Source organism: Takifugu flavidus, chromosome 22, assembly GCF_003711565.1.
Source record: "Takifugu flavidus isolate HTHZ2018 chromosome 22, ASM371156v2, whole genome shotgun sequence".
In the NCBI taxonomy this organism is placed as follows: domain Eukaryota; kingdom Metazoa; phylum Chordata; class Actinopteri; order Tetraodontiformes; family Tetraodontidae; genus Takifugu; species Takifugu flavidus.
The window spans coordinates 5,188,930-5,205,835 of NC_079541.1; the positions used below are offsets into that span (position 1 = coordinate 5,188,930).

Genomic DNA, 16,906 nt, shown 5'->3' on the forward strand with positions numbered 1-16,906 from the left:
CGCAAGCGTGATAGGCAAACGCTTCTCTGCGGGGGGGTGTTTGGAGGGGGGGTTGGAGGCGGAATCCTTGGCCTCGCTAACTCCGCCCTCCACGCCCTCGCGGAGGCGCGCTGCCTCGTTATGATCTCGATTGATCAGCGTTTCATCAATCCGCCCATGACGTTTAGCTCACGTTAGCTTGCAGCATCCGGGGCTGTTGCACGAGAGCGAGGCACCGGCGCCGTCTCCGATGGCGCCGCTCCGTCCCCGCTGCTCCCACCAGTGCATGCTGGGAGCCGGTTTATCTTCCACCCTGCTTCCTGCTGAACTTCCGTCACTGGGATTCATTTCTGGGGTCGCCCGCCTCTCCGTTGCACGTCCTCATCAGATTCTATTAACTCTGTGGTTCCAGCTTATTTTAATATCCGATTGTTTCATTTCTTCCTTTTCGGATGAAATATGTCTCGGCGGGGCTCCGGGCGTCGCGCCAGAGACGGCGAAGGGGGGGGAGATAATTAACGGTTGCACCAGCGCGTGGTGACATTACATCATCTCAGCCGTTTGAGAAAGTCATTTGTTCACCGTGTCACTTGAAAACAAAGTTAAAAACGATCAAATTGTGGATTCCAGCGGCAGAAGAGGAACGTTAAAGCGACGACGGTGTTAACGAGCGCTGAATCGTTTAACGACCCCGTCATATTAGAGCGCTTTTAATTCCTCTCCAGCTCTGCCCGGGAACGAAACCAGTGAATTACTTTGAATTTTTGCGCTAGCCTCTGTTGAATTAGCTGCATTAGCAAGAATTAGCGCCCGGCTCTCCTTCAGCCGCCATGTTTTATTCAGACGGGCGTCGTGAGCGAGCTCGCCATGACGCCCGTCGACCACACGCGTTCAGCTTCCTCCAGGCGGCCCTCCGTCACTGCAGCCGATGTAATATTCAGAGGTCAAAGCCCCCCCCCCGGGCCTCCCGAGGCATTCATTATTAAATCGGGTACACAAGTTAGCTTCTGAAAGGTCAACCAGCGTGCGGGGTTAGCGGCGAGCAGCCTTCGCTTCTTTTCAGGTGGAAAATGCTCATCTTCATCCCCATTTGTTCCCTTTTTTTTGTCTCCCGCTAATGTCAAACTTCCCGCTCCGTTGCCTGAAGCTTAATGGCGGAGCGTCGTCGTCGCCGGCCGCGTTCCCCAAACGTTGCACGCGGCCGTATCGCGAATATATTTGGACTCGGCGCAATCAAAGCGGGGGCATTAGATGGAGTCAATGAGCCTCGACAGGTGGTGAAGAAGGGGCTGATGGGAGGCAGAGCCGCAGATGCCGCCTCTGTTTGGAGCCTCCTGATGGCGTTCCCAATTACAGAAACGGTAATTTGCTGGAAAAGGCTCCAGACTGCTGGGAAGGGCCGAATGAGACGGCGTAATTGGCATTGTGGGGGTATTACAAGAGAGATAATCCATAGATCCCTGTGGTGGGGGGGGGTTAAACAGGAAGTGGCCTCCCCAGTACCTGGCAGAGGCTGACATGGGAGCGGAGCCCCCCCCAGTGCACATATCCGGATACTTTGTTGACCAGCTCGTGCACGCAGGCCTCCCAGTGGAATCATCTCCACTGGTGGCCCCCCCGATCCATACCTGTGACCACCCCCCCCCAATCCAGGGTATTCTCCCTCTGTCTCAGCCGTGTTGTGATTATTTACCCCTCTATGATTTGAACGACCCCTGTAAACAGCTTAATAGAATCCACTTCAGCCTGGGGTTGTGTAGCAAAAGGGCGTTTTGGTCGGCGCTCGCACACCTTTGGCCGCCCTAGAAGCCCCCCCCACCCCCCGGTCTGACGTGCGAGGGTGTTATCGTCAACTTTCCAACTCTGCGCTGGGCGTTCGCAGCGTAATTACATGTGATTTACCAACAGCTGCAGCCATAATGGTGGATAAACAAATTACGCAATGAGGAAGAGCACAAAAAAAGGGGTGGGGGGGGGTAATGAGAGGAGCCGCAGCAGCCAGCACTTTTTAGATCGACGCTTTGGCTCCTTCCGCAGCACAAAATGAGCACTCGGGGGCCCGCGTCGCTAACCTCGCGCCGCTAACCTCACGCGGCTAACAGGGTTGAGGCTCCCTCATGGGGGGGCGTCCCAGCTCCACTTCCCTCTATAATGTCCACGTTTATTCCCAACCCACCTGAGAGAACCTGCGCTCTATCAACCCCTCCTAGGGCCCCCACATCCATGATATGCTCGTCCACAGCGATTCAACCATGCGGATTCAACCTTTTATGGCGAACATCCGGTCAGGAGCCACGTGGAGACGGAAGCACGTGGATGAAGTCCGGCTCCGTCCAGGAAGCCCGAGTAACAACCCCCCTCTTCGCGCGCCAAAGTGAGCTGTTTGTCTCCACGGGGGCTGTGGAGCGGTTCAGGACTTCAAGGTTTTCATCCTCTTAAAAGGAGAAAAAGATCCCGGGATTTATGTCCGTCACCATCAGACCGGCGTCTCCTCGTTATGGCGCCGGCGGCCTGGGCCAGGAAGTAATTGGAGTGAATCTATGGGTCACAGCAGGCTGTAAGTCATCTTGTTAAAATCGGCGATCCATAACGCTGCACTGTCAACGGCCTTTGACCTCATGGCCCCAACTAAAGCCCGCGGGGCCCGGCTGGCTTCTCCTCATCAGTTAGGCCGGGAAAAGTTGGAACACACAGAGTCCGGTATTAGCTCCACACTGCAGTTTCAGCTAGCTATGCTATATCCGGGTGGCCTCTCCCCACGGATCCGAGGCGGAAATGAAAGCAAAAACTTCCCGGCAGTGGTCATGTGACCAGGACCGTTTAATGTACCTGCAGTTACGGAGGCGCCTCTTCACTTTGGCTCGATCCTTCTCTGGCGTTTGCATGAATAACGGATGCTAATTAGATTCAGCTAAGAGCCTCTGCCCATTAAGTCTTCATACGTTGGACGACGGTCGAGCACTTCTGGGGCTCATGTGTCATTTATTCAGGTCTTCCAAGCCCGACGTGGCCGGGGAGGAGGGATACGTATATGTGTCAGCGCGGAAATGTGCGCCGGTCCTCCGAGAAGGAGGGAGCGCAGCTAGCATTCTTAATTAGACTAATAACTCGCGGGGGTGGCTGGCTGTGACGGCTGCAGCCCCCGGCCGTTCCACAAAGTCGGCACTAGAGTGACGCAACCGCATCCCCCCCTCTGAGCGCGCACGTGCCCGCGCACGTTGGTTTCAAGGAGCAATTCCTCTGACATGTTTTCTAAAAACTGCTTTTTCTGCAGAATGCTGAGGATGAATTTGTCTGTGTGTGTATTTCTACCTCTATTCCCTCCACTGCATTCATCAGCAGTAGCGGCGCAGCGGTGGGTGGCCAGTGAGGTGTTTGGACCCCCCCACCCCCATCCCCCACCCCCATTCTGCCCTGGCCCCCATCTCCGCCATCCAACTCGCTCTTTTCCTTCCAGCCTGAATCCCCCCGCTGCTGTTTTTCTTGAAGTTTGACATGATGCTAATGAAGGTTTCCAGGCTGCTGGCGGCTGTCTCAGCACAGATAACCCTCGGAAAACAGCATCATTATTTATATTTACTTGTTCTGCGTCCTGCATAAATACCAGCTGGTGGCGGGGGGAGCCCAACACAGCAGGCAAGGCGCAAATACAGGTGTGCGTTTTGGCGGGGGGTGTTTGCGCTTGATAATAGGCTAATGCGCACGCTAACACTTGTGTTTGCCTTTAAACTTGAGCTTTTCCTCTTGCTTTAGCATGCTAGCAGATGTAGAACCTGAGCCCTTCAAGCCCCAGAGACACTTGTGAGTCGTTTTCACACTTGGATGTCGGGATCTAGTCACCGGTGCCGGGGAACTGTTCCCACTGGGACACGTTCCTGCACTACCAGTAAGAGCGGTGCTGACCACAGCTTCAGCTTCAGTCCTACAGTCTCATTCCATCACTCAGTCCTCCTCCTGGTCCAAATGACCTCTTGTTAGCCTCTTCAGTGAGCTAGCCGCTCAAAGTGCCACTATTTGTAAGCGCGAGCGCAAAAGCTAACTGGGCTCTACGCAAAGAAAGCGGCTGTGAGACGGCGGCAGGAGCGGCTCCGGTCCAGATCCGCTCCCTGAGCCCGGCTCACAATCAGCTCCCCAATTGCAACTGATGGGTACAAATGAGGCTGCCACTTAAGTCATTGAATTCACGGAGCGCTGACTCGCTATCTGATTCCTCTCTGCTCCCGCCATATCGACAGCCACGCTCTCGCCTTTAATCCGCCATAATGGGTCAGCCATGCAAGATATGATGGAGCGTGAAGGCACTTCGGGAGAGCCGGGTCGTTTAGCTCTCGGGCCGTATTTCTCCGGCAGGGTTTTAGCCGCATTAGCGACGCGGCGTTAATGCGTTTGCAGCTGCCCCGACTTTGCGGGGCAAAAACAGGAGGGTGTAAATTCCAAGGTTGTGTCAGGAATCGCGGGAATGATCCGATGGTGCGTCTTCTTCCGCAGGAGCCCAGTTGGAGAGTCTGATGGAGACCATGAGGGCGGAGATCGCCGCCCACCCGCCAGTGGAGGGGTCCTACGCCGCGCGCCGGGGCGACTGCTGCATAGCCAAGTTCGCCGACGGCGAATGGTGAGCGGAACACTTTAACAAATGTGGAAAATATTGACGAGCCCCCCGATGACCTCAGCCCATTAGCGGGCCGCTAACCTAATCCCGGACCTCGCATCTGAGATGGATTAGTCAGCTAACCTGGTGAAAATCTATCAGAAAGGCTCCGCGGGCCGTCTGATCACCTGGAACCATCCTGGAACACCAGAAATTGCTTTTCCAGTTTTACCGCGTCTCTACTTAATCCGCAGACACGCACGGTGTAATTAGCTCGCTGGCACGTTTCAGCACCAGCCACTCACAGGAACACACACACACACACACACACACACATCATCATCAGCGTCAGTCCTTTACAGATGGTCGTGGGGACAGATAAAAGTCACACGGGGGGAGGGGGGGGGGCTGTAATGGCAGGGACAAAAAAAGATGAAAAAACAGATTATTTTTGTTTTTAACTGGTTCTAAGACACAGCTGCTTCCTTCACATACCCCCCCTCCCTGTGCACAAAGGTCTGGATCCATTAGGGGGTTATTTGCCCCCCCCAGCACCTCTGATTATTAGCCCCCATCTTCTCGTCCTCCCTGTTGCAACCACTTTGTCGTCAGGTTCTGCGATGAGCTCTGAAGTTGAGGCTACGAGGAGAAACGCTCGGGAGCTTCTGCCCGTTATTGCCTCCCCCCGTCCCCCCCTCACTGATCCTCTCCCACCGTCACAACAGACAACTCCTCCAACTCCCCCTCCCCAGGGAAATAAGCCCAGAATAATTTACTGTGCCCCCCCTCTCCTCCAGGTACCGAGCCAGAGTGGAGAAGGTTGAGTCTCCTGCTAAGGTCCACGTCTTCTACATCGACTACGGCAACGTGAGTAGATCTGAAGCCAGCGATCGGCCCGTTAATATTTGATCCTCCATCCAGCTGTTGTGTCCAAATGTGCCCGCCAGCGAACTTTTGGGGGGGGTTTCTGTTATTTGAGGAGGGATTCCGAGCACCTCCTCACACACTCGGCTGTTTATTACAACATTCCGAAGCCTTCTTTAATCTCCTCGGCTGTTTTCAGGGCAAATATGATGCAGCCGGGCTTCGTTGTTTACAGCCGAGGTCGCGAATCATTTTCAGTCCTGTTTCGCCCCCCCCTCCCCCCCCCCCCCCATGGATGCTGATGAATTCACTCCATCGTCGGTGTGTTTCCACCCACTCGCATCACCAAGCGGCTCACGTAATCAGCCGGGCCCTCAGGTGCTTTTTTTCCCATGCTGCACTGGAGTGGCACAGTGTGTGACTTGACCTCTGAGCATGGAGCCGGGGGGGGGGACGGGGGACGGGGGGTGGGGGGCAACACACACAGCCTGGCAGACCTGATGCGTTCTGGCATTCTGCTGAAGGTGTGATCCTCCGAACCCTCAGCCGACGTCCGACTCGCCATTTTGTAGTTTTGACTCATCAGCTATTAGCCGCTAATAGCGCCGCCTGTCTCAGGCGGAGGTCAGAGCCTGAGTTATTACGCCACCACTTTCACTTTCACTTTTAAAACCCACGCTTCCCGTCCAAGTCTAACGCGGCGTTGATGAATCCCAACGTTCCAATCCGCCATAAAGGTTTAGATTATCCTGTCTAGACTGTACAGTCCAGCAAACACATTAATCCAGGGTGTGTGTGTGTGTGTGTGGTGGGGGGGTCGTTAAATTAACTCCCCACCTCTAACGACCACCTATGTCTGGCTTCCCGTCGGCGCGTTCCTCCGTTTGTCATCGCTCACATCGGCTTTGTCAAATTAATCACATCTTTGCTGCGCGGCAGCAGAAATGTGGCGCATACTAATGAGCAATTTATTTTTATGATAATTAATCTGGGGGAGCGGGCCAAGCCGGAGAGCAGGATTAGCATTCGGCGCCTGTAGCCGAACCAGAGGGCGAATCAATGGCGGAAGCGCCGTTTCTCTTTGTTTTTCTTTGTGTTTTTGAAAGTGGCGTCTTTGATCGGGGTCCCGGCGTCTTTGCTGCGGCTCAGCGCTGAGCCGAGGAGCAGATGGAGCCCGGTGCAAAGGGCCTCGGCGCTGCTGTAGAAACAGCTGCGCGGCGGTCGCTACGGCGACGCGCGCCAGCCCGCTCTCCTTAAGCCACCAGATGACATCTGTCCGTCCCCCCCCCCCCCCACACACTCGTAAACTGTCCTCGCAGAGGTGACGTCCAGGTGTCCCGAAGGGAAACGGGATTAAAGCTCCGGACGCGTCTCTTAAAGGGATTTGATTGGCTGATTTGTGTCAACCTGAGTCTGATCTGAGCTCTGATGTCTTTTCCCCCCCCTCAGAGAGAAGTGGTGCCGTCCACCCGCCTGGCCGCCATCCCCCCCGCCTTCGGCGTCAGGACCCTGCCGGCACAGGCCACCGAGTACACCTTCGCCTACATCCAGGTCCCAGAGGACGTAAGTGTGCCGGCCAGTATGAGCCTGACCCCCCACCAGCCTCAGTTTCTGAACTTTAGCTGTCATAAGAAGCGTCCGAGTCCCACTCAGGGTTGAAGGGGGGGGGGGGGATGGTGGTGGTGGTGGTGGGGGGGGGGGTGCTGCATAATTCATGTGATCTCCAGCAGACGGCCGCCGTCTTTATCAGGCCGCCGCTTGATTTGGCTGTAAATTGGAGAATAATTGAGCGTTAGCTGGCTGGAAGAACTTCACTCCTGTTTTTTGCGTCGCCTCGCTCGTCTCAAAGGTCGTCCTGACGCCGCCGCCGCCGCTCCGACCTTCTTGTTTACCTCTGGGTGCGTTTGCTCGGACTGCCGTCGCCGCGGGCCTCGACGGCTGCCGATCCCCTCCCCGGTTGATCGGGCGGTTTTGTGGGGACCTTTTATAACGGAGGCGAAAAGCGGCCTGGTTGCTCTGGCAACAAGCGCCGGCAAGTTGAGAACAGGAAGCGAAGACGGCGGCAGCGTTGAGGGTCGGCCAGTAGCAGGAAGTGGATAAAAGGCAAAGAAAAAGTGTCCCGTCGGTTAAACGGAGGCATCAAACACAACCTGGAGCGGCGCCACATGTTGAGCTGACACACACCTTCCTCCTCCTCCTCCTCCTCCTCCCTCCCTGTCACTCTCCATCCGTCTCTCCTCCCTGGCTCCCTCTTGCCTTTCATGTGTTTTCCATCTCCTTCCTTTAAATCTCGCCGCCGCGTCACTCCCGCTGGCAGCGCGGCGTGCTGCTCTTACCGCCACTCGGGGGAGGTTGTTGCCGGCGTCCCCTGATGCCGGAGCTCAATGTCTTCACTTCCTGGAGGATGTGAGATAAGTTGAATATCATCAAAGCGCGGTTGTCCTCCATCTTGCTCGGCTGCGTGAGTGTTTTCTGGTCCCCTCCTGCCCCCCCCCCCCCAGGTACCTGGAACAGGTTGACCAGGAGGGAGAACGGAGACTAAAAAGGCCCTTAGCTCAGTGGCTCAAACAAGCTACCCTGCCCACACACACACACACCACACACACACACACCCAAGGTGGCTAGCTTGAAGGGAGTTGCCATGGAGACAAGACCAGGGTGAGAAAGAAGCGAAGCAAAGAGATGGATGGTGTAGGGAGGGGTGGATGATGGCCACAGACGAACCTAGATTTTTCCTCTTTCCCCCCCTCCTATGATCCTGATCCTTGTTTTTTGGGTTTGTCCTCTGTGGTGTGTTCAGACAAGCCCCCAACACACACACACACACACACACACACACACACCCCAGGTGATCATTGAGAGCGAAAACATGGGTGACAATGAGGGAATGCTGGGTAAGATTTCCGAGATTGGATCACGGAGACGCTCCGATTGATCTCTGCTCTTCACTTCCTGTGGTCTCCAGGAGGACGCCCGCGCCGACGTGGTGGACTGCGTGGTGAGGGACATCCAGAACAGCCAGTGCCTCCTGAACGTGGAGTACTCGGGCCCCACCTGCCCGCACGTCACGATACAGTTCGGGGACACCAAGGACGACGTGGGCCTGGGCCTGGTCAAAGAGGGACTGGTGATGGTGGACGTCCGCAAGGAGAAGCACCTGCAGAAAATGGTGGGTGAACCGTCGATGCCCGGATGGTGGAGCGGCCGCTGGCGCTAATGCAGCTAGCGCCCAGCTGTCTTTACCGTGTCCTCGTCCGGCACTTTGGTGGGACACGCGGTACAGATTGATAACCCTGCTGCACGTGCCCACCTGTGTCCTTCCATCAGAGTGGCGGGTTAGCATGTAGCTTAGCATTCTTGACAGAAAATGAGCCCTTTGTTTGCCGTTGCCGAGGCCATTTCCTTCAATGATGTTTATGTACATTACATCTCCTCAATTGTTTCCTCTCAGTTTGAGTATAGATTAGCTTTGAGCGCAAGGCGCGCTAAAGGTTGGGTAATGGGGGCCGCGTGTCGCTCACTCAGGCGCAGACAGAATGTCAATCCACCAAGCGTGGAGTATCCACTCCCACACCCCTGTAATTAGCCCCAGACGGCAGCCATTTTGTCAAAGCGTGAAGCTCTGCTCATTTACTCTTCCTTCCATTATGCTAATTAGCCCAGCGCACTCGGAGCGACAGTACACATGAAAGATAAAGGAAAATGGAGGATATTTATTCCCGCCGCAATTACCGCGTCCCCGCCACAGCCGATATTAGTCAGCCAGACGCTTATTTAAAAGACGGCGGCATTATGTCGACCATATTTGGAATAACGGCGCAGATGCATGGGCACATCTGTAAAGACATCCGTCTGCTCTCACGTGGAGACCCGGCCGCTCTAAATCAGGGTGATAAAAGCCCTCCGCTACCTCAGAGTCGGTCAATAAAGCTCCGCGCATCCTTGTCAAAGCCATTTGACCTCTGACCCCTAAAGAGTAGCCAAGGACCATAATGCAGTCTCTGGGTAATGGACCCTATAGACAAAGGACAGTGATTAAAGCCCTCAGCCGAAGCTCTAATAGGCTTAGAGAGCGCACAGATTTAGGTTTTCTCTTTGGCGTTCAGGGGCTGGGATCTGTAGGAGCGCTAGCGTTAGCGTTAGCGCTGCCATTTCTTAACTGACGGTTCCAGCCTTCCGCTGGGCTCCGGTGAGCTGAAGTGCCATCGAGGCGCTCTTCACATTTCAAATGAGCTCGTTGCCTTTTTAATTTTTTGGGGGAAACTTGTTTTTAAAGACAAAAGTCTTAAAATTGTGGCGATAATGAGCTTAATTCCCTGACCCACAGTTGGTGGTTTGCAGGCAAAACAAAAAACAAACAAACCAAAAAATGTTATCTTGCGAGTTAGCTGAGCCCAAAACCACTCTACAGATAGAATGGTCCACCTCTGGACCCCCCCCCCCCACACACACACACACAGATAAGTCAGATTCCCATAATGTTCCCGTGCCAGCTCTCTCTCTCCTCCTCTCGCTCATCCTCCTTGGAAAAGTGACTTTTGTCCGTCCGATAAGCTTTATTTCAGCTTCATTCTTTATTCATTATCCATCCGGGGGGGGGGGGGGGATTGGATCATGGTCATTGTAATCTGTACTTTAGCGTTGAGCGTTGTGTAACAGATGGGCCCTAATGTCCGCTGGAGCTTCGGCGCCCATCAATAGTCGCTCATAAGTGCACCGAAGGTTAACACCCGCTCTTCAGGGTGGCATTGTCCCAAGAGAGACACTCTCTCATCCATGTGGGGGGTTTACCCTTTCCCCCTCCCCACCCACGTGCATTCAGCCTAAATCCTGTCTTTCCTGGAAGCCACTGAACACACCATATGGATGCTGACGGTTGTAGCTGGATGCTCCTATCAGGAGCGCGTGAGCGGGGAAGCTGGTCATATGCACGCCAGCTGCCGCCGTCCTATAGGAAGCAATCGGGATCATACCGGGGACACGGGGACAGAGATGTCCATAAGCAGGGAGCCGAGTAATAGCTGAGAGGATGGACTTGGCGAGGCGGACCTCAGCGTGCGGCCCAGATGTGCGGCGGAAGGATAGATGCAGCAGGAGCCACGTCTGGATGTAAACAAACTGGCTTTTAATTTCCCCGATTTAATGCATTTATTGCATTTATCCGGCATTTATCATCATTAAAGCTAAAGCTGCCACACATCTGTCGGGTTTGCGTGCTGTTTACCCGCGTTGAGCTTTAATTCTAATCAAGAACTCGCCGATTTCTCACCCACACAGACCTCACGTGTCAACATGGCACGCTGCAGGAGGTTAGCCTTCTGCTAGCTTCTCCGCTAGCTTCTCTGCTAGGTCAGGTGGGCAAGAGGAAAGCTGACGAAAGCTTACAGCCAATCAGCGGGCTGCTTTCAGAGAAACGGGGTGAGCGTAGCCCCTTCATGTTGGGGGGGGAGTGTAATCAGGAGAGGCCTTGCGATCAGACCCGGCTTTGGCCTAATTATGGGCTGTAATTTAAAATGTTATCTTCTGTTATTTGCAAGTCACGGAAGATGAATTTGCCCTTTGAACCCGGCCGGCGTTGTCGGTATCGGCTCACTTTTCCCATTTTGAGCGAGAGCCTGTGCGGAGTTGGTGTTTCTGGGCTAATTAGGAGAAACTGATAAAGGTCGTTAGCTCGGCAGATACCCGGAAGCACTTCAGAGAAGTTTTTCATCTCCTGCCTGGACGTCCCCAAATGTGAGATGTCACAACACCTCAGCCAGCCTCTCGCCGCCGTTCCCCAGTAGCGGATTGGCGCCGACCCGTCGCCTCAGCTAGCCGACAGCCTCCCCAAAGTGCATTATCCCTACAAGCTAATAATCTCCTGTTTGCTAATTACAAGTCAATTGCAAACAGGGACGCGTCTGTCAGCGCTCCGCCGTGCCGTTATCAATCACCGGCAGGGGCGGCGGCCCGATTGACCTCAGCCGGGATGCTTTTTGTTCCCCGCTGACGAGATTAAAAGGCAAATGTTTATCCAGACGTTCTTGAGATCTTTATTCGAGCGTTTGCCTCTCAGCTTTGGAGAAAACAGCTGTTGAATCCCAGAAATCCTCCTGGAATCTTTAATTATCCAGCAGCCCTCTGGGAAATGTAGTTCTGCTGCCTCTTTTTAACCCACTCTCTCGGGTCGCGTTCGTGGCTCCGTCTGGCTGTTGGAGGACGATAGAGGACGTGAAGACGCCTTCAAGGACGGCCTTTAAGTGGCGGCCGGGGGAGGCGGGTATTTGTCTTCATTGTGTTTTCCTTTTCCTCGAGTCACCTCATGAGGGCTGTTTCGCTCCGAACGTGGCAGTTCTACGCCACGGCGGCTGCGTCGCTGCGCTCGTGTTAATGAGGGAGGACGATAAAGAGGCGAAGTCACGCCTAAAGCTGCAGGAGAGGGAGGCAGGCCACCTCCGAGGACACCCCCGGCGTTCCGTCTGTCACGAGGGGGCCAACGCGGCGCCGCCACGGTCCCGAGAGATCGGAAGCCGATGATGAGCCTCGTGAGATGTTGGTGCTCCTGACATCAGCGGCGTGTTCTCTGGGAACCACGAAGTACTGATGTCAGGACACGCCAAGTGAGACGCGTCTCTCGGGACGGCGGGGGCACATCTGAGCAGTTCCGACGGCGTTCCGGCAGATGCTCCGACATCGCTGTCGCGCGCAGATAGGAGAGCGGCTTTCCCTCAAAACGAGCGCAATTCCGCAAGTGCCCGTCAAAGAGCCGCTCGCTTAGCTCCAGCGCTTTCACACCGTGTTTACCAGAGCGCCACCTGGACCGGGGGGGATGGGGGGGGGGGGGGTTCGCTCCGTCACCCTCAAACGGTCGCGCTCACTGGAGCCAGGAGAGCAGAGCCGCACCACCTGTCCTCCACCTTCACACAGCTTCGGTGCCCGGATATTCTGATGAACCCGCCCCCCTCCCGAGGCTCCTCTGATCACTGCTAACCTTCCTGCTGATGCTTCCCACCCCCCCTCCAAAGCCAAACGCCATCCTTTCCTTTATGTGCCAGTGTTGGTGGCCACTGCTCACCAACCGTGGCATCTGTCTGGCATATGGGAGCTCTGTCGGGTCATCCAGACAGGCTGCTGCCGCCCACCGCCGTCTGCCACCAGATCCCCTCCAAACACACTCTTCCTTCCCCTCGTCTCCTTCCGTCCTCCCGTTGGCGCCCAACTTCCTCTCCTCCCTCGTCTCCTCCTCCCTCTATCTGCGGAGAAGCACCTGATGAGTTCCGCCCGACTTCGTGGCATAAACGAGCCATTCTGCGGCTCTCCTGGAGCCCGTTGAGGAGCCGTCAAAGAGCGTTCTGAAGGCAGTCATCAGCCGCGTGCTGATTGGCTGCTAAATGAAGAGGTCCCCCCCCTTCTGATGGGAGCACAAAGGAGCTTAGCGTGGGACTTCCAACATGGCTGCACGTCATTTGGGCACATTGTGCCGTAGTGCTCTTCCCTCAGCTACCCCCTCCCCCCCAAAATGCCCCACCAATGGAAACACAGTCCACTTGTTCCGCCATATGGCGGCATCTGCCTCCATCCCGCCGCCACCTCTGAAAAAGGGAAAAGCTCTCCTTCAGCTGCCAGTGATGGATGACTTGTGCCGCTCCCGCACTTTTCTCCCGGCCGCGCGCTCGCACGTGCGCAGCCGCAGGTCTGTGGTCCTGGCAGCACGGCGGTCGAATCGGCCTACACGCGCGAGCTAGCTGAGCAATTGCACCCCGTAGCCCCATCCACGCTCAACTGTTCTAACATCTGGCGTGTGTGTGTGCGTGTGTGTGTGTATAAAGCCACAGAACATGCTGCACAACTGGATGCATCACACCCATATAAAACCCTTTGTGCCGCCATCCGTCGCGCTAGCTTCAATTTCGGAAGCCGCCGTTCAAAGTTTACGCCGCCGCCGCACAGCCCCTCCCCCCTCCCCAGGATGACTCATCACCGGCCCGTTCGCCGAGGCTAAAAGGTCGTTCTAGCAGAAGCGGTCAATCTGCTCGGCTTCCTCCTGCTCCCTTTGTTCCCGTGTCCGTGCAGGCGTCCAGTTCTCCTCGCTCCCCCAGACATCAGCGAGCCTCTTCCTGATTGGCTCTCTATTATCTGTGGCGGGATTTGATTGAATTTAGCAGCCGTTTCTGCTTTGATTGGAGGGTAATTGAGATCACACGGCCGTCCGACCAGCAGAGTTTGATTCCAAGCGAGGAGCGCGATTAGATTTCGGCCTCAGAAGATTAGCCCAAAACACGTCTGGGTGAAAATCAATCAGCTGATTAGCGCAGAATCCCTGAGACGTGTTGAGGGTTTCCTCTGAATGAAGCTCAAACCGATGGGATGTCAGACACGTGCGCGCTCAGTACAGCCCAACCACATCCCTGGTTGTTATGGCGACCTGGTGACGGCATCTCCATCCTGCACAGCAGTGCTGCTAAATGCTAAATGTCTTTTTTTTTTTTTCTCCTACAGGTGACAGAGTACCTGAACAGTCAAGAATCCGCCAAGACCGCCAGGGTAAGTCCCCCCCACCCCCGCCGATCCCGTCATTATGGTCTGCTCTGGTTTTCCTCGGCTCTTCTCGCCTCACAGCCAGACAGGTTTTATTTGCCAACCAGGAACACATTGTGGCGCTAATAGCGCTCCTAAAGCGGCCGCTCCTTACGTTGGCAGCCGTGGTCGTCGCATACGGGACGCTGCCTCCAGTCTGGGGGGGGTCGGGGTGTACGGGGATAGGAAACCAGAAGTGAGCCAGTCTCACGTTCACCAGCGGAGTCTGCTGCGCTTGGCTCCATTCACTCACCCCCATAACTAGCGCTAATTAGCACTGTTGCTAATTAGGTATGAATCGCAGTCTGAACAGCTGAGCGCACATGCTTGGGAGAGCCAAAAGAGCAGCAAACACACACATGAGATGGAGAATTTGACACGTTTACAACAGCAGCGCAGCACCGGATGCTCCGCCAGTCTTTTCCCTCTGTTTCCATCCACTTCCTGTCTTCTTGAAGGCGTTGCGTTCAGGGTTCCGGAGCGACCAATTCTGTCGTTCTGTCTCATCAGCTCAACATCTGGCGCTACGGAGACTTCCGCGCCGACGACGCCGACGAGTTTGGTTACCGGCGCTAACGAGGGACACCCGAACCGGCCATCCAGTCGACACCATTCCAAAGACGAACGGACACCGATTTCAAGAGAGGACAGAAGGCGAACCTGAGAAACTAAACGACAAGCATCCACTCGCGTTTCTTTTTCGTGCACACGTCATCCATCCGCTAATGCGCTATCATCCCTCCAGCTAGCCCCTTTGCTACCCTTCACGTTAGCAGTAATAATGTTCTAAACCTGCCTGTGCCGTTTCCAGTCCGGATTATTTCCACCTTACCTTTGAACTATTGCGTTAGCGATCATCAAACATACGTATTTCCGACACGTTTTTCGCTCTGGTATTTGGATTTTTGCCTGAATTCTCTTTTCTTTCTCAAACAAATGCTTCCCAGATGAAATCTATGTAAATTGTGAGGATACTTTGACGTGTAAATGAAATATTTCAGATTTCCGTAGATGGATGAGGAAAAAAAAAAAAAAGTTTTATTTTTGTCTCCACCGTATAATCTGTGACGTTTGCAGATGTGTGTGTGAGGAGTGTTTTGTCGTTTATTCCGTCTCACTTTTCTGACCAGTAAACATCATCTCTCTCTCTCTCTCCTGTAAAGTTTACACTCGACGACGGTTACGGTCCTGTCTGCGGCAGCCTCTTCTTCTGTCTCTGTACGCCATAGAACCAGTGTTTTGAATTTTATTCCATATCATGGACCTTTGCATTCTATTAAAAACCTGCAGAATCACGTGTCTTCTCTTTACTCTTGTTTCTGCTTTATTCCAGACGGGTCCTTTGATGTTTGTCGTGTTAGCAAAGGTGTCGCCGTGGAAACGGGGGGCAGAGACGTCGATTAGCCGGCAAATTCCGGAGGCGACACAATCAAAACTGCCAAAAGCAATTAAAGCGCAAAAGACGCCATTACTTTTCATCCGGCCCGTGTGGAAGGAGAGACGAGCGGGAATTTGTCCTAAGCAGAGAACAGAGGCAGGAATATCTTTATTTCATGAACCTCAGGCATGTATACCCGCAGAGGGGGTTTAGGGGGGGGGGTAAATCTATCTGAATAATTCACAGCGTATGGAGAACGCATATCAACGCTGCGGAAAGTCGTGTGGACATCGGATGGCGTCAGCGTACGAATGTGAGAGGAAGCAGCCGTGTTTCGGGTTTACCTTTGAATAAAATATAAAGTGGGGACGTGACGCATTCGCCCATGTTTACGTTTGTGATCGGGCGGTCACGTGATGCTAACGCCTGGATTCATTAACAAGTCTCGCAAGACCTGTTGAAACTGGTGTCAGAGTCTCTCAGGTCATCTGAGTGTTTAGCTCAGGTGTTTCAACATAGGGCTGTGCTTCTGAAGGTTGCCGGTTCAAATCCCTTTTCCTACTTTGGAGTAACGAGTGTCCAACTTGAATGTCAAAAGTCCCACGAGGACGTTGGCTCTCATCTCCGACGGCCTGGTGGGTAAGAATGCAACCGTAAGTCGCCAGTGGTGCCGCAACATGCATTAATGACGCGACTAACCAACATGCATTAAAACTCCAGCTGTTTCCCATCACATGGTCCATAACACCCTCCATTTATGGATCCTGGACTTCGGGAGGGGGACACGGCCCGAAGACTTTGTTGCATTCTTACCCACCAGGCCGTCGGAGATGAGGAGCCGACGTCCTCGTGGGACTTTTGACATTCAAGTTGGACACTCGTTACTCTAAAAGTAGGAAAGGGGATTTGAACCGGCAACCTTCAGAGGCGCCGCCCTACGTTGAACCACCTGAGCTACACCCTCAGGCCCCACGAGAGACTTCGACACCAGTTTTGACATTCAAGTTGGACACTCGTTACTCTAAAAGTAGGAAAGGGGATTGAACCGGCAACCTTCAGAGGCGCAGCCTACGTTGAAACACCTGAGCTAAACACTCAGATGACCTGAGAGACTCTTGACACCAGTTTTGACATTCAAGTTGGACACTCGTTACTCTAAAACATTTAGGACATTTACATTTAGGAGTCCAGACCCTCCGGAGAGATGCGGTTTAAGTTTAATTAGGTTGAAATTGTGCAGAATGTATAGGTTCACGCGTAATTCCTCCTCAGTTTGGGCTGTAATCCTGCTTCCCCCCGAGTATTTTTGATTCCGTCAGATCCGATTACAACATCCCGGATAGCAACGGGGTTATTGTTGGTGGACACCGGAACGGGGATTTGACCGTCGAGGCTAATTCAATTAAATTCTGGGACGTGAGTTTGAGCTAACTCTAGTGGAGGTTTTATTTCCTGATCCTGGTCGAAAAAGTCAAATCAGTGGCGCTACTTCCTGTAGCCTCCTGATGCTCTGACTTTAACTCTAACGAGCTACTAATGAA

General features: G+C 54.1%; 1 protein-coding gene across 1 annotated transcript in view; it reads left to right on the forward strand.

Annotated features, from left to right (window-relative positions):
• snd1 (staphylococcal nuclease and tudor domain containing 1) overlaps positions 1-15,282 on the forward strand; it is a 90,433-nt gene extending 75,151 nt beyond the window's left edge. The window contains exons 19-24 of the mRNA XM_057022014.1: positions 4,468-4,591; positions 5,365-5,434; positions 6,881-6,994; positions 8,397-8,600; positions 13,910-13,954; positions 14,498-15,282. Coding sequence (XP_056877994.1) covers positions 4,468-4,591; positions 5,365-5,434; positions 6,881-6,994; positions 8,397-8,600; positions 13,910-13,954; positions 14,498-14,563 — 623 coding nt within the window. The 3' untranslated portion in view covers positions 14,564-15,282. The remainder of the gene's footprint in view (positions 1-4,467; positions 4,592-5,364; positions 5,435-6,880; positions 6,995-8,396; positions 8,601-13,909; positions 13,955-14,497) is intronic.
• Positions 15,283-16,906: the final 1,624 nt, after the last annotated feature.